The sequence below is a fragment of the Fusarium proliferatum genome (genome assembly GCF_900067095.1).
Source record: "Fusarium proliferatum ET1 genome assembly, contig: FPRO_scaffold007, whole genome shotgun sequence".
NCBI classification, from domain to species: domain Eukaryota; kingdom Fungi; phylum Ascomycota; class Sordariomycetes; order Hypocreales; family Nectriaceae; genus Fusarium; species Fusarium proliferatum.
Window position 1 is genome coordinate 1150261 of NW_022194796.1, and position 17310 is coordinate 1167570.

Sequence of the window (17310 nt, forward strand, 5' to 3'; positions counted from 1 at the left end):
GCGTGTTTCAGTTTCCATCACGTATCAAATCTGGAAGGAGAGGTCAAAACGGACGGGAGGCACGCCCCACGGGTTAGCGGTGCCGTTGGGTTGCTTCGCTCGACATGTTCTATGGTTACAGCAGATGTCTCCTGGAGGGTAGGGTTTCGAAAATCCAATCTGGCATGAGCCAATTGCAACTATTGCACGAGTAAGCTCAACCTGCACTGCAACTATATCATCATGTTGCTTATCAGAGTTGAAGGCTTCATTATTCATGTTCCCTCACGTGCGGTGCGGATAGTCGACTATCCGATGTACATCATGGACGCGTCTCTGTAGGATAGGGTCCGAATACTACTCTTAGAGTTTTCCAGTTATCTTGTGTCACATATTGCAAAGATGCCGCTACATGCCGTCTTGTTTTCCTAGCGATCATTTTACTGGTAACTATTGCAGAACATGTTTGCCCCCACCATATTAAGATTTTGATAGTCGAGGTTCCTTTGTCCGTCATATAATTGTAGTATGCATATTAGGGATATCACATGAATATGACGACTTGACAAATGATAGTGTTTTTGTCTTGGCTAGAGCACGACTTTCTTTGCTTTTGTTCTCCCTCCAACGGCTACAGGGATACCAACGGTGGCTTTATCCCCGACACAAGGCAACGTTGATCACTTAGACGCAAAATCCGGATGCAACGTCCATTAGAACAAGGGCGAGCAGAGAATTCCCGCTTGATCTACAGAGTCGATCGGCACTGACTGTAGTATTTGAGAATAGAGACCATACTAAAGTGACTTCCGGCCAAGATGAAGACCCTTCGTCCCATCCCTCGGCACTACTTCCATAGGCTTTTGGCAACGTCTCGAAACATGCTGACAAGTGTGGACTGCTGCATATTGCATATTGCATATGATATGTTTCCGGTGTTTCCTAAAGTTTCTGAACTGTATTGTACGTCATTCAATCTTACATAACTAGGTACTTTGCCCTTTTTTGTTCTTTGCTTTTCCCGCTTCGTTTCCTCTTTCCACTGTCCGCCGGAGTTCTCCTTGCAACCCTGGCCGGAATATTTAAATAACCTTACCTATAGTATGTTGTGAACTCGTGTTGCCTCTTGAAACATAACCGATTTTGGAGCTAGTCGACGATTCATTTCGTATCCGGTGCGGGTTGTTTTGGTCATCAGTAGTTTGTAACCATACGTGGCGAATCTCCTACTCCCTTGGTTCATTGATGTTGATCAAGTGGCTGGACATTGATCATTTCCGATAGGCATATCCTTTACTACTGTGTTATCCGGACGACGCTATAAAGGGCAATATTATCGTCCATATAGCTATACAATGGCTTAATATGCCATCTCGAGGGACTGGTCCACTGCACTGCAACATCGTGAAGCTGTTGCACCATCCCCTCACCATGATGGCATGAACCGTCTTTGATCTACGGCGCTGTGCCTTTTTCAACTCTCGTAGCTGAGCTCGCTTATGTTGAGCTGCCAGAAAGCATGGGCCCCTTGTTCTGTCCCGTGCTTGCGGTCGGTCCGGGTTATCCACCCGGTCAAGGGTCAATTAGAACATATCACCCTTGCCGATGGTTTTAGAAGGTCTCAGATCTAGGCACACATCCTCAACGCCGGTGTTTCCAATTGAACCACCCATGTTCGTATAGGTGAATTTTTCCATCAAGGTGAGTGATCGCAAAGCAGAAATGATAGGTGTCTTGAGCCAACAACAGCCAGTATTGGTCTGTGTTCAGACCTCCGGTGTCAGTTTCAGCTGTCACTGGGTGAAGATCATTTGCCTTACTCATTGATCATAGCCATGATTATACTCACTGAAAGATCGTGCTCTCAAGGCAAGTGCAGGACCTGAATGAGACAAATTGACATTGTTCCTTGTTGGGGAAAAGTATCAGCCAACTGGTAGTGTTCTTGTTCACCCGCCTGGGCGGCCCAGTTATTATCTGAAGCATCAATACTGGTCTCGAGGCATTGGGTATTCCCGTCACATCTGCCCTTCAGCTATCCCTGTGCAATAGCACAAGATCCTGCATGTCTGATATGGTTCGTCAGTGATTCAAGCCAAGCCATGAGGCAAACCAGACTCGCCCAGCCCCTCGACATGAAACAAGCTTCAACCTGGCATCCTATTCAGGAACAGATATCTGAACAATCGGGTAAGCACAGCGTCAAATGACAGGGGAGATGGCGTCCATAGACCTTCAGTAGTTGGTCCGGATCTTTCCTACCCATTTGCCCAACCCGTTAAACCTGAACAATTAAGACATCCAGCCGTCTGGGTGACTTTGTGGCGCTTCACTTATGTGCCTAGGGTAGAACACGTGGAAGTGAAAGTTAGGTGCAGCCCTACATGCCAACTTAGATATCGCGGATCATTGACCACATTGTAGTTAGATATCACCTCGTGCACGGCTAGTCGGTTTCATTCTCCTATCTAAGATCTCGGCTACAGATAATTACAATGGGTATTGACTTCGTAGGCAACACCAGGGTATTTACCTATAGATAATACATGCACCAACTCAGTGGTGGGACACCTTCAGGAGTGATCACCAAGGGACAATAGATCTGCTCTATGTTATGATCCTTTGGTGATATCAGAGTAATGATAGTGCAGTTGCAGGCAAAGAAAAATGTTGAACAGATAGCCGCAGTGGACCTATCGGAATGATTCAGCTCGGTCAATGAAGAGCATGTTTCAAACAAGAATGAGGCCTCGTCGTTGGATGAAGTTGCGAGGATCTTCGCTGATCAATCAACCACTTGCAAGTCTTCAACACATACGGAGGCTTGGCAGCGTGGCAACCCTACCTCTTACTATTTCTAAGACCGCTTCATGTAAAAGCCGGTTTCGTCAGGTCAAGACGTTGAGTAGCAATGCCCATGTTGACTCAACTCGATAGCACCCGCATGCTAAGACCAGGGTAGAAGCTACCAAACAGGGCTACCTAGGATAGCTTGCAAGAATCTAAGCCTCCACTGCTTCTGCACGTCCCCTGCATTAAATCAACAGCTGGGATCCCCCACCCGTCAACTCGCACCGTTACCACCGCAGACCCGGCCCAGGCTCGCTTGCGGTTTGGTGGTTTCGTGGGGTGATATTTGCTCCCTCACCATGACGCCTCCTGCAGCAGCGTCAAGTAGTTTGACCGGGAGGATCAACTCCAAAGACTTCTTCAGTGCCGTCATGACGTCCTATACGGAGTGTCCCCAGCACAGCATTGACCTAGAAAGGATTCCGCTATCGCGAGGTGGCAATTTTGATCAAGTGAGCGAAGGCCTTGTTTGTGACAAAGGTTGCAGCCTGCTTGTCTCTCTAGAGACAGAGACTTCCAAAGTATTGTATGGTGAGGGCCTCAGTACCCTTAATGATCCCTTGTCCAAAGTTGGCCAAGGATCATGAAGGGTCCTCAATTTTGCTCCTACTGAAATACCGGTACATCGGAGAACCTGTCATGGCTCGGAGATGACAATATCTGCCCAAATATTACCCACGATATCGTGTCAATTTGACCGTTAGGACAGAAATATTCTCGAAAACCTAGCTCCCATCAACGGCTGGTCTAGCCCGATTAGACCCTAAAGTCGAATTCGTTTTCCAGCTCAGGGGATTCGAATTGAAAAACCATATTAGCTCCCACTCAAGCAAAACACTACTCTTAGCCTTGCCGTCACAGCAGTTGCTCGTTTTATGTATCTATTCTCTAAAACGCTATGTATTTCAGAATAAGGGCGTATAATGATGAGAGCTTCGGACCTATCGTATTCTACACAAGCTTTGGCTGGTGCCCTATCTGCTTTAAGATATAATTAGAACGGATATCAGAGTTTCTCTCTTCCGGACGTTTTCTCTCGCCTCTGACTTCCATGATAGCCCTGTTCAGGTGTGCCAAGCCTGTTACCGAGCCTAAGCCTCCCAATCCCATGGCCCGTAACTGGGGATAAACAGACTGGCTGGCTATACTCCGTAGTTGGTTATAGATATCTGTCGGCATCTTGGGCCACGAATAATAGCACATGATAATGGTAGGAATGCCTTTGTGAAGATAGCCAGGTTTTTCCAATTACAATGAGTATCCGGACTGAATAGTCAGTCGTGAGAGGCATTTCTGGCAGGAAAATCGTGACTTCTACTACAGATCCGGCCTGACATTCCGTGCTATGGGGAATTGGATGTCATGCCAATTCCCGAAGGAGGCCATTTTCGATCATCGATTGCATTACCATAGGTCTGTTGCACGTGACTAGACCTGAAGAACAGTCACACACAGGCATGGCATCACTTGACTCGAAACTGCTCGATCAATTTGTTCCAATTTGGTGTCGTTAACGGACCTAAGGCAGTTCACATACAAAAGTCCCTCTGAGAGAATGCCACTATTTTCATGTTTGATACGCCTTTTGGAAGGTGGTCTACTGCGCGGGCCATCTCACGTGATGTTCTAGAAGAGGAATCTGAATGGAAACGCCTTGTTGTCATACCTCACTGTGCCCACTGGAATAAAGCTGTGTCATTGGCGATTCGACAGACCCTCATGTCGTGGTTCTCGTCACTCAAGAAACCTGCCATTCTGCGAACTTGTCAAGTCAAAACCACCCACAATCGCAATCTAAAACGAACATTCGCAACAGTCAATATGGCGGCCAATCGTGATCCCAGCACCCTCTCCAACTATAGCGCATGGCGAACTCGCCATACGACTGCTAGCTTCAAGATCGACTTTGAGGAAAAGGCGCTCAAGGGCTCGGTTATTCTTCAGCTTGAGTCACAGACCGAGAAAGAGAGTAACGAGATCATTCTTGACTCTCGATATGTGGATATCTCTACCATCCGTATCAATTCAACAGAGTCCAAGTGGGAACTGAAAGAGTATAATGCACCCCTCGGCGCCCCTCTTCATATCCATGTGCCAGGCGGAGTTGCAAAGGGTGAACTGATTGATCTCGCCATTGACCTCAAGACGACGAGCAAATGCACTGCTCTGCAGTGGCTTACTCCTGCCCAGACCTCGAACAAGAAGCATCCGTATATGTTCTCCCAATGCCAGGCTATCAATGCCCGCTCTATTTTCCCGTGTCAAGACACTCCTGATGTGAAATCCACTTTCACTTTCAAGCTCACTTCTTCCCTACCAGTTGTTGCGAGTGGTGTTCCTGTGGGAGACCATAGTGCCACGCCTGGTGAAGAGAAACTCTATGAGTTTGAGCAAAAGGTCCCTATCCCCTCTTATCTCTTCGCCGTAGCTTCCGGCGATATTGCAACTGCGCCTATTGGCCCTCGAAGTATTGTCGCCACAGGTCCCAATGAGCTGGAAGAATGCAAATGGGAGCTGGAGCGTGATATGGAGAAGTTCATGGAAGTGGCAGAGAAGCTCGTTTTCCCCTACAAGTGGGGAGCTTACAACGTACTGGTCTTACCCCCAAGCTTCCCTTATGGAGGTAGGTTTTGCTATGAGTCAAAAGGCAAGAAAATAAATTGACCTATATGACTCTAGGTATGGAGAATCCCATCTATACGTTTGCTACACCTACTATCATCAGTGGTGATCGTCAAAATGTGGACGTCATTGCCCACGAATTGAGCCACAGCTGGAGTGGCAACCTGGTTTCCAATGCCAGTTGGGAACATTTGTAAGTTCAAAATGACCAATCGCCTAAAGTGATGATGCTAATGAGGCTCAGCTGGCTAAATGAGGGTTGGACGATGTACCTTGAGCGTCGTATCCAAGCAGCCATCCACGGTGATGCCGAGTTTGATTTCTCCTCCATCATCGGATGGAAAGCTCTTGGTGCGTAACGCCATATTGCTATTGAGATTTCGGCTGACAATATCACAGAGGATGCTGTGGAGCTCTTCGGTGAGGACCATGAATACACTAAACTTATCATAAAGCACGAGGGGGTCGACCCTGAGGATGTCTATAGTACCGTTGCGTACGAAAAGGGCTTCCACTTCCTCTACTACCTAGAGGGCGTTGTTGGTCGAGAGAACTTTGACAAGTTCATCCCTTTCTACTTTACCAAGTGGTCTGGCAAGTCTCTCGACTCCTTCGAGTTCAAGCAAACCTTCCTTGACTTCTTTAACAACCTCGGGGATGAAAAAATCTCCAAGAATGTTGCCGAGATCAACTGGGAGGAGAAGTTCTACGCGCCCGGTCTACCCCCTAAGCCTGAGTTCGACACTACATTGGCGAACCAGTGCTACGACCTCGCAACTAAGTGGAAAGACGCTGTAAGTATCGCCGTCTATGGTGTAGCATCTCTACGCTAACGTTTTATCAGAACTTTACACCAAGCGCCAAGGATCTTGAGAACTTTACTGCCAACCAGAAACTTGTCTTCTTGGCTGAGGTGCAGCAGTCCGGTGAGCTGAGCGCAGACCGAGCGCGGCTCATGGGGAAAACCTACGATTTCTTATCGTCTAAGAATGTCGAAATTTTGTCAGCATACTATCTAATTGCTCTCAAAGCTCATGATTCTGCCATCTACCAAGACGCCGCCACTCTGCTTGGACGAGTTGGTCGAATGAAGTTTGTGCGCCCTTTGTTCCGCGCCCTCAACAAGGTGGATAGACAGCTGGCATTGCAAACATTCGAGAAGAACAAGGATTTTTACCACCCCATTTGTAAGGGTATGGTCGAGAAGGATCTCGGCCTTTAGATATGTGATTACGGAGAGGCAGTCCCTAGAAACCCACTCCTCACAAAATAAAAGAACATATTCAATTCAGCCATTCTGACTTTGCCATCACTTCACCCCATGTTTGACTCTCTTGACGAACAAATTTCACAGTCGAGTCGACATTGTCAGCCCCGAAATTACCATACAGATGAGGAAAACCGCCCTCCCATCTGATGGAATCAGCAAACTGCTTGAATTCAAGTTTGATGACCCAAAGTGAAGATGATCTAGCAAAGAACAAGCCAGCGGTTTTGGGTACCTGTAAGCTGCATTAGTAAACAATAACACGGCCTACGAAAAGCGCTCACTTGAGTGGATGTGCTCAGATGAACGAAGCCATCATTCTCATCAAGTTCTGATAATGGATGCTCCTTAGGAAAAGGGTCACCAGGCGGCGATGGGACAATTTTGTAAATAAACCTTGGAGGTGACTCAACAGACATTTTGGTAGAATCGACCAGTACGCGACTTGATGAAAAGAAGAGATGTGGTTGAACCCCCACCACAATAACCTAAACACTGGTGATATAGGGTACATGAAGATAGTGCGAATTTACACTGTATTACCCATATCCTTCGAGCAATGACGAAGGTGTAGAAAACTCGCACTGTACATATAGTTTTCCGTGTCCCATTTCACGTGAAGTCAACATCAAAGATAAACTGCATCTTCAACCTCCATTAAATCCCTTCATTACCCCGTATCTTTTATGTCACCAGTAGAGTTGATTGTGAGGGATTTCTTCTGGAGCTGCAGCATAATCACATCTTTCGGGCCTCAAAATCCCCTAGCAAGGCCCCCAGTAGCCACGCGCAACGGGCATGTCGCGGGGCCCAGTTTCTTCTCAGCTTCACTTGCTGTCGAATCTCCCTGCTGTACCTGTCGGTGACAAAGTCAGATTCCTCGGATGGTATGACCGGTGAACACTGTTCCACTCTTTGTGTGCTTACTCACAAATTCATTCACGGTGTATACTGTTGGCTAACCAAGATAGCGTCACTTCTTACTCAACCTCTTCGGCCTGTCTCTTCCTCAGTCATCTTTATCCAAGAGATAGCAATGCCACTGCTGTGGTGGATGTCAGCCTTCTTCTAGAATCCCTCACAGCTGAGCAAACACGTGTCGGCGAGTTTGTCAACGTGATAGGGTATATCACAGAGCAAAAGATGACTCGTGATAAGAAACAACCATACCAAGAGTCGAAACAGGTGTGTGTGCAAGCCATAGTCCTCTGGTCAACTGGTCCCATGGACCTTCAGAAGTACGAAAAGCTTCTCGATTCAAAATGAGTTAGCATAAGGCATGTAGCGCATGCAGCCAACAAACTGTGGGATTATCAGATCCAGCTTTCATTCATCGCTATTTACCTAAACTTGCGCACGATCACACAAGCATGGCAGCATACAACTTAAAATCCGATTGGAACACGAAGACTGCCGGGTCCCGAATATGACGACTCCACTCCTATGCTTTCGTGCAGCTCCAGACCTGCTACATGCCCAAAACAAATGAAATTTGGGCAGTATTTGCACTCATATGGTTTCTGTTGGGTTGGAATCATGCCAGATGGCACCGTGTCTGTGGACAGACATGGCAACCATCATGACACTTGCTTAATTTGACTCAATTGGGTATCTCATCCTCCACATATCTATATTGGGCACCGGACAGCTTCTGCTTCATGGCTATTTGCAGCCTGCAACCCTTCGCTTCACCGCACTCTAGCATTCCAACACAAGTTGCTTCACGGGCCTCAAATTCGGGGGGAGGGGGGATGATGGCTGCAGCTGCCAGCCCTCGATGTGCAGAAAACTCCCCCACAGATATCTGTCAGGCTTCCCTCGGAGCACTGGAGAGGTGGAGAGGTAACACGGTCTTAACTGCTGAGTCATGCTGGGACTCAATCTTCATCCTGCCGGCGTCGGTCGTGGTAACGTCGATGAGAGTCTCTGGACGACCCTCTCGAAACAATGACAGGCTGATGTAACGGTCGTTTCAGCAACTTCTCGGGATTCTGTTGGACCTTGGCTGCGGCCTGTCGATCCCACAGATCTTTCGACTTTCGACAAATATCATCGATTTGTTCCTATCAAATGTCAACCAACCGAGGGCGTTTACAAACCAGCAGCGACCAACATCTGTCAGGCAGGATCCGGGAGTGGTGATGAGGAATCCATCCTCTCCCTACGTTCGAATTCATGAGCAAAGGATAGCCGTTGGGCTAGCTTGACAAAGAGATACCTCCAACGTGTATGGGCGAACTGTAGCCTGGGGTCCTAGATAATACTGGAGTTCTTGAGTGATGACTTTTCTGTGAATGTCTTGATGCGGGATCCAGTATTTGTTCATTGAAGAGGACATGGTCGCACAATCGATTCTACTGAGGAATCTACGAATATCGAGACAGGCTGGGAAGGATAAAGCAGTATGAACTGGGCCAAGGGAGGGTATTTATCCAAATCTGGCACAGCCTGCTAAGTTACAAGATATGGTTACGATGTGCCTGACGGTTAGAGGGTACCTTTCATGCTAATGTATGCGAACCCAAGGTATGTTAATCTGATGCGTGTGACTATGCTCACCGCTCCACAGCATGATATCCCAACACGAATTTGAAGGTCTTCAAGGGGTACCCAGATTTGATTTGCTGCATGTGTTTTTTGTCGCTCCTTGTAACCAGAACAGATACGGCAGGAAACCCCTGCCATACGCCGTGAGCCTTTGAAAGTGAGGCGAATCAGGTGTGGTTGGTCATTGGTGAGCGGTGTCCAGCGTCCGCCCTGCCAGCGTGGCAAATATCAAACGGGTGCATCTGGTGCCAATAACGCCGCGCGGAGGGAGTTCAAAGGACCCTTGTTGAACCCAGACTTTACTACTCCTCGAATACGTGCGTGAATAAGTTAATATGGGGGCTGTGGTGGATGTCCGTAAGGCTGATCACGTCGATGACAGTCATGCTCTATTCAGACGAACCCAGATCTGCGCTTACCACAGCTCAAGCTTTAGACGATCGTGGGACTCATTGGGTGAAGTAAGCGCCATGTGCATCTCTTGATCTAGGGGCAACGGGCACGCAAAGCCACTTGACCAATAAGTCTGCAGGTTGCCGATCCTGTAAGCGACACAGAACCCCGTTCTCTTTCTCGAAACTGTCAAAAACCAAGTAATTTTGATCTTTTTTTCAAAACTTGCTAGCACGACCATGCCGTTGAATTCAGACGATCTCCTGCAAGGCGAACTGCTCTGCTGCAAATGCCAATTGGAGATCTCAAAACCCTTGTCCTAGTCGCAGCGTTGTGATTTGCACTCGAAAACTGGATCTACTACTAACGCCAGAGCCTCTCGAAGCTTCAGTTCATCATTCCTGAATGATGTTGCAGGCGACCGAGCATCAGACACCAATTGCTATCCCCAGTCCCTTAGCCTTGATTTGAAAAGAAGTATCATGAGAAACAGGATGGCTGATCCTGGATTCTGTGAAGCGCCGCGGCGCCTGAAGGATTACGTTACGGCATCCTGGATATGTCTCGAGTTTCTCATTCATTCTGTGGTGACAAGCCGCTTGAGGGATTCTTAGCCAGGCAGACGCATATATGAGTTCGACTGTTCGAAGGCATTTCAAGGATTGCGTTTGCAAACGAGATGTCTCTGAGTAATTTTCATTTCGGTTCATATGCCCCAACTTCCGGAGTAGCGAGGCGAAGAGGTCTTAGTTGCTGGCAATTATCAGGGGAGTATTTGCCAATCAAGACACTTATTAATCTCACGATGAAGAACGCGTTAATCGGCTTTGGCATTATTGACAAAGGGCGCCACAGGGTTCTCAAGTGTTCCATGTTTCTCTCAGAGGCACGCAAGTCCGTTTTCGCCTATATCACTGAATTAAACAGCTAGAGAACCACAACTAACGTTGAAGTTGAACAAGATTCAATGAATGCCATGGCTGGTGCACGGAGGTGATCCACAAATGAAGCGCGGGGAACGGGAGCAGAAGCGAAAGTAAAGGCGGAGGTCAACATTAGGAGCGTGAACTCAAAAGCGAAACGAATCGGGGAGAACATGAAGTCCACGGGTTTCATGAAATTAACACCATCAGACCCATTGGCATTTGAACAGACGCAGCTGTTTCAATGCTGACGAAGACCGGATGATGGCTGGCTTGCGGTTAATGCTCGGCAGTCAGCGTACCCTCCAACAAGATTGGAGCTATCTGTACTTCCACGTGAATCCCACTCCCAGCTTCTTACTAACAACCCCAGATCCCCTGCTCATGCATCAGCTGCCAATCAAAGCACGGGACTCGGACCAAGCAGCTTGCTGCGCGACCTCCGACCGCGCCCACCAAATTTGTTGACAAGCAACCATCGCAAGGTATTCTATTCACTTGTGCTCGACAACGAACAGGCGAGCATTCTTGCAGCTCAGCTCCCAAGAAGGTAGCCCCAGCGAAACGAGCTTTACCCCCCAGCAAGCCCCTGTCGAAACCCTGAATAGCGATACCAAATCCGACACTGTCGTCATTTCTGGATACGTACCTCTTAGCCCGTGCCTCAACGGACGGTGAACCCCCTTACGTAGCGATACCTACCGACGAGACAATGCGCTGAAGTTTCGGACGGCGACTACACCGTGGAGACACATGCTGTTGCAATAAAGTATAAGCTGCCGGTATATATATCGTGTTGGGGACAGTCTTGATCCCTTCCAAATCCCGCGCATTCTCAACAACCAAGCTTTTGTCCAGAGGGGACCGACTTGGGTCCCCTAGACAAATCGCCAGCCATGCCGCCAGCGGGCGGAGGAAATATTAAGGTGGTGGTGAGATGTCGACCTTTCAATAGTAGAGGTAAGTAGCGGGTTTCTTACATAAGAAAAGAGCGGTGCTGAATGGGATGCAGAAATCGAAAGAGGTGCAAAATGTATCGTGGAGATGAAAGGGAACCAGACGGTGGTCACCGCACCTGAAGGGAAAGGCGTGAAAGATGGAGGACCAAAAGCCTTTGCATTCGATCGTTCGTACTGGTCATTCAACAAAGACGACCCCAACTACGCCGGCCAATCGAACCTTTTCGACGACCTGGGACAGCCCCTTCTCGACAATGCATTCCAAGGCTACAACAACTGTATCTTCGCCTATGGCCAAACCGGTTCAGGAAAATCATATTCTATGATGGGCTATGGGAAGGAAATAGGGATCGTTCCCTTGATTTGCCAGGATATGTTCAAAAGGATCGATGAGCTAAAGAAGGATAAAACAACGAAATGCACAGTCGAAGTCTCTTATCTCGAGATCTACAACGAACGTGTCCGAGATCTACTCAACCCATCGACCAAAGGCAACCTCAAAGTCCGAGAACATCCCTCCACAGGTCCCTATGTGGAGGATCTTGCTAAGCTTGCAGTCAACGAATTTCAGGAAATTGAACATCTCATGGATGAAGGAAACAAGGCCCGAACGGTCGCCGCAACCAATATGAACCAAACATCAAGTCGAAGTCACGCCGTTTTCACCCTGATGTTGACACAGAAGAAATACGATGCTGACACAAAGATGGAGATGGAAAAGGTCGCTAAGATCAGTCTGGTGGATTTGGCAGGTTCTGAACGAGCCACATCAACGGGAGCCACTGGCGCGAGGCTGAAAGAGGGCGCTGAGATCAACCGATCCTTGTCGACATTGGGTCGTGTCATTGCTGCTTTGGCTGACCTGTCAACCGGTGGCAAGAAGAAAAAAGGCACTGGTCAAGTACCTTATCGAGACAGTGTCCTGACGTGGTTGTTGAAAGATTCACTAGGTGGTAACAGTATGACAGCAATGATTGCCGCCGTCAGTCCGGCTGATATCAATTTTGATGAAACGCTCAGTACTCTCCGATATGCCGACTCCGCTAAGCGAATCAAGAACCACGCTGTTGTCAACGAGGATGCTAATGCCCGTATGATCAGAGAATTGAAGGAGGAGTTATCGCTATTAAGAAGCAAACTTGGGAATGGTCCTGTTCCTGGTGGAGCTGCTGGGGGTGGACTTGTCACCGGAGAGACTTATCCTGAAGGCACACCCCTAGATCAGCAGATGGTCAGCATCACTGGCTCGGACGGTGTTCTGAAGAAGGTCTCAAAGGCAGAGATCGCGGAACAGCTGAGCCAGAGTGAGAAGCTGCTTACGGATCTAAATCAGACATGGGAGGAGAAACTGTTGAAAACTGAGGAAATTCACAAAGAACGTGAAGCGGCCCTCGAAGAACTTGGTGTCAGTATTGAGAAAGGTTTCGTTGGCCTGCATACGCCGAAGAAGATGCCGCATTTGGTCAACTTGTCCGATGATCCGCTTCTGGCCGAGTGCCTGGTCTACAACCTCAAGCCGGGTACCACAACAGTCGGTAATGTCGATACCAACGCCGATCATCAAGCGAACATCCGACTCAACGGATCCAGGATATTGCACGATCATTGCACTTTTGAAAATGCTCCCGATGGGACAGTGACTCTCACCCCCAGTGAAGGTGCTTCGGTCATGATCAACGGAAAGCGGATCACCGAGCCATCACAGCTTCATTCTGGTTATCGTGTCATTCTGGGTGATTTCCATATTTTCCGATTTAATCACCCTATGGAGGCGAGAGCAGAGCGGGCTGAGGTACCAGAGAGACCACAGAGCTTACTTCGACACTCCATCACAGCTAGTCAGCTCCAGGCACTGGATCGAGGCTCACCCTCACCAAGTCCCCGACCCGGCCACGAAAGATCATTTAGTAGGGTCTCCGAATTTGGCGACATCTCGAGACCAGAGTCTCCATCAATATTCCAGAGAAGTGGCAGGGAATCGGACTGGTCGCTTGCAAGACGAGAAGCCGCTGGTGCAATTCTTGGATCCGATCAAAATCTCACCAGTCTTACTGACGAGGAGCTCAATGCTTTATTTGAGGATGTGCAGAGGGCAAGGGCGGAACGAGTGAATGGTCGCGAGGATGGGGACGATTCGGAGTCTTCTTACCCGATCAGGGATAAGTACCTATCGAACGGCACGATGGATAACTTCTCGTTGGATACCGCTTTGACAATGCCCTCAACTCCAAAACAAGGAGAGCCCGACGATAGATTGAAAGAGGTCCGCGAGGAATTGCAAAACAAATTGGAGAAACAGAAAGAAGAATACCAAGATCAACTAAAGAGCGCTGAGGCTGCTAACGTCGAGATTGAAGAAATCAAACAGGAGAAGGTCAAGATGGAGGCGGCGTTGAAGGAGTTAAAGGAAGACATGCAGAAACAGCTAAACCAACAACGGAAGCAATTCGAAGAGAAAATCGAAAAGATGGATCCCCTTAAGATGCCAAAGAAGAGCCCCACCCTCTCAGAAGAAGAGATTGAGATGGCAAAGAAGACTGTCAAGACTTGGCGAGGCCGACATTTTGTGAAGATGGCTGAGGCGGTGTTGCAAAACGCATCCATTCTCAAAGAAGCTCAGGTCATGAGCCACGAACTTGACGAGCACGTCGTTTTCCAATTTGCGGCGGTAGACGTCGGCCATGTCTTGTGCTCGTCCTATGATATGGTGCTCAATGGACTTACTGGTGAGGGCGATGATGTGGCGCTGGAAGAAGCTCACAAGCCGTGCATTGGCATTCGTGTGGTTGATTATAAGCACAGCGTGGTTCATTTATGGAGTTTGGAGAAACTACATGATCGCGTAAGGCAGATGCGGCAGATGCACCAGTATCTTGACCAGCCGGAATATGCACAGCACCTCAGTCTCGATAACCCGTTTGTTGAGACATGTATGCCGTCATATACTCTTGTGGGTGAGGTTGACGTGCCACTGAAGGCAGTTTTCGAGTGCCGGGTTCAAGATTCCACTCTCGATGTCTTATCGCCTTACACATCACATGTTGTCGGTATCATCAAGCTTTCCCTTGAACCATCACATGCTCGTGCACCAACAAACACCCTCAAGTTCAATGTTGTCATGCACGAGCTCGTGGGGTTTGCTGAACGAGAAGGCACAGAAGTCCACGCACAGCTCTTCATCCCAGGCATTTCTGAGGAGGATGGCATTACCACGACCCAAATGATCAAAGACTTTGATGAGGGACCAATTCGCTTTGAGAGTGTTCATAGCATGAGCATTCCTCTATTTGCCCCCCAAGATGTCACCTTGAGAGTCGCCATCTTCGCCAAGGTCTCCACGATGCATCTGGATAAGCTGCTCAGCTGGGATGACATGCGAGATGCTGTGCCTTTAAGAGAAGATAAAGCCAGAGCATCCCGAATCAATGAATCGCAGTTCTACACCCAAGAGAAGCACGATCTACTCTCCCGGATCCAAATCATGGAATTGAACGAGAATGGCGAATATGGCGCTGTTGAAGTCACACAAACCAGCGAGCTTGACACGGGGACTTTCCAACTTCATCAGGGCTTGCAGCGAAGAATCGGCATTAATATCTCTCACAGTTCTGGCGATGCTCTTCCATGGAGTGGCGTCACTGCTGTTCGCGTTGGAAAGATTAGACTTGTTGATTCGGCTGGGAAGACACCTGACATGGGAGCCAATGAACCTGATATCTCTCTGAAATTGTCCCAGAGCCCGATCTTTCGCGAGAATGCCAACGGTACTAAAAGCCTTACAATCTACGCTCAGTGGGATTCCAGCTTGCACAACTCACTACTGCTTGATCGAGTGACACAGGATAAGTATCGAGTTCAAATGACAATCTCATGGGAGATCAGCTCTGAGAAGCTGGCTGAGCCTATGAAGTTCTCGCAAAAGGTTTGCGTCCAGATTCTGTCAAGAACTTTCGTGCGGCAGACCTCAATGTTCTCGGCACTCTGGCAGAACGTTCGCTTCGTGCGCTCATCGACTGGCATCTTCACTCTTGCCATGCGTCCTGCTCCCGTGAAGAAAGTCGGCGACCTGTGGAGGCTAAATAGCCAGCATGACTACGTCAAAGGCGAGGAAGACCTAACAAGCTGGACACCTCGAGGGGTGTCGCTGGTCAGCGATTTTCTCACGGCTCGTAAGAAGAAAAGACGCGCCGCAGATATGTCAGTCACGGAGTCTGTCTTAGCTAAACTTGGTTTGGACGGAGCAAATACCTTGCCTGAGAAAAAAGAACCCGAGCCTGAACCTTCCCCGGAGCTAAAGCCAATCATTCCAAGCGACGATGACCTGCTTAATGATACACCAGAAACTTCACAGACTCCTTCTCTCGATGACGAGGAGCAACCTCCTGCAGACGAATCTCAACCACAACTCTCCAAGGAAGCACAGCAACCTGAGACGGATTTCTCTAACCCAGAGCAGCCTGAAATAAGAGAGTCCCACGTCGATGAACAGGGCAAGCCTGTCAAAGAAGAGCTAGAGAATGAATATACAGAAGAAGCCACATCGGAGACACCAGAAGCTACGGAAGTCGAGGAAGAAGAAACAATTACTGTGGAAGAGCCACTGCTCAAACCCGAGTATGATGAAGACCAGACCTATCTTTTGACAAAATGCCTGAAGTTATGGAAGAAGTATCCTGATCCATCTAACAATATCCTCAGCCCGACCAACATGGCACCTCCAACAGACGGTCTGATGACAGACGGCCCAGCGCAGCCGACACTTATCGCAACAGTTATCCGAGTACCAAAGAACCCCAAAGTCCTAAAAGGCGGATACCTGATGATTCCGAACAGCGACTCAACTCGTTGGGTCAAAAGATTCGTCGAGCTGCGGCGACCGTACCTTCATTTGCACTCTGCAACTGACGGTGACGAGGTTGGGCTCATAAGTTTGAGGAACTCTCGTATAGACAGTCAGCCTGGGGTATTGGGCCTGCTTCAGGGCCCTGATGATTCTGGAGTGCGAGGTCAGGATGGGGGAACTGATTTCACACCAGGACATCGACGAACTGCTTCGGGCCGTGTTATCTCTACTATATGGACAGGCAGTGGACCTGGTGCCTCATCAGGAGGGCCAGGCCTTCAGCGACTACCAGAGCGGATGCAGTCCGCAGTGTTTGCCATTTATGGGACAGACAACACTTGGCTATTCGCAGCACGGAGCGAGCGTGACAAGATGGACTGGATCTTCCGAATCGATCAAACATACATGTCAAGCAATGACAGCGCCCCCGGAAGTGGGATAGCCAGCCCCTACCCCGGAAGCGATTTCTAGAGCAGGGTGAGCCTGCTTGTAATGAGAGTAATGACTTGCAACGTCCTCTTGGGGAAACGATTTTCTTTGTAACTATTTGATGGTGAATTAGATGAGATGACTTATACCCCCACAGGAGTAGGAGGGCAATCATGTAGATTTGCTTTAAGATTTTGGATACATCTTAGATAAAAGAATCAATTGAGAATCATGGGCGAATCCAAGTGCAATGGCCTATGCCGAGCATGCGACGTTCTGTTATACATACCTGTGTTGTTATCCCTTATCGGCGATTGTGAGGTTACCTATGCTAAGTCAAATACCCAGGAGCTTCAATGGTTCTAAAGCTAGGGAGACCAATGCTGTGAATTAGAGGCTCTATTATGCTCATGCCGTGAAAAAGTCGACATGAAGATCATCAGAGCCAAGGGCAGCTACTAAAGTTCACCTCATATAGATATACAAATATATTGGATC

General features: G+C 48.4%; 5 protein-coding genes across 5 annotated transcripts; 3 read left to right on the forward strand and 2 right to left on the reverse strand.

Annotated features, from left to right (window-relative positions):
* Positions 1-4650: 4650 nt before the first annotated feature.
* FPRO_07824 (uncharacterized protein) lies at positions 4651-6673 on the forward strand (the record flags this gene model as incomplete). Its single annotated transcript, XM_031234078.1, has 5 exons — positions 4651-5452; positions 5509-5644; positions 5696-5802; positions 5851-6245; positions 6296-6673. The coding sequence occupies 5 exons, from the start codon at positions 4651-4653 to the stop codon at positions 6671-6673; spliced, it is 1818 nt and encodes a 605-aa protein (XP_031083851.1).
* A 61-nt stretch (positions 6674-6734) lies between these two features.
* Positions 6735-7137, reverse strand: FPRO_07823 (uncharacterized protein; the record flags this gene model as incomplete). Its single annotated transcript, XM_031234079.1, has 2 exons — positions 6735-6953; positions 7003-7137. 2 exons carry the CDS (start codon positions 7135-7137, stop codon positions 6735-6737), a joined length of 354 nt encoding a protein of 117 aa, XP_031083852.1.
* Positions 7138-7516: 379 nt separating this feature from the next.
* On the forward strand, positions 7517-7984 carry FPRO_07822 (uncharacterized protein; the record flags this gene model as incomplete). The annotated part of the gene is made up of 2 exons (XM_031234080.1): positions 7517-7605; positions 7690-7984. 2 exons carry the CDS (start codon positions 7517-7519, stop codon positions 7982-7984), a joined length of 384 nt encoding a protein of 127 aa, XP_031083853.1.
* A 611-nt stretch (positions 7985-8595) lies between these two features.
* FPRO_07821 (uncharacterized protein) lies at positions 8596-9056 on the reverse strand (the record flags this gene model as incomplete). Its single annotated transcript, XM_031234081.1, has 3 exons — positions 8596-8781; positions 8832-8879; positions 8937-9056. The coding sequence occupies 3 exons, from the start codon at positions 9054-9056 to the stop codon at positions 8596-8598; spliced, it is 354 nt and encodes a 117-aa protein (XP_031083854.1).
* Positions 9057-11477: 2421 nt separating this feature from the next.
* On the forward strand, positions 11478-16854 carry FPRO_07820 (putative kinesin; the record flags this gene model as incomplete). The annotated part of the gene is made up of 2 exons (XM_031234082.1): positions 11478-11541; positions 11594-16854. The coding sequence occupies 2 exons, from the start codon at positions 11478-11480 to the stop codon at positions 16852-16854; spliced, it is 5325 nt and encodes a 1774-aa protein (XP_031083855.1).
* Between the last annotated feature and the right edge of the window lie 456 nt (positions 16855-17310).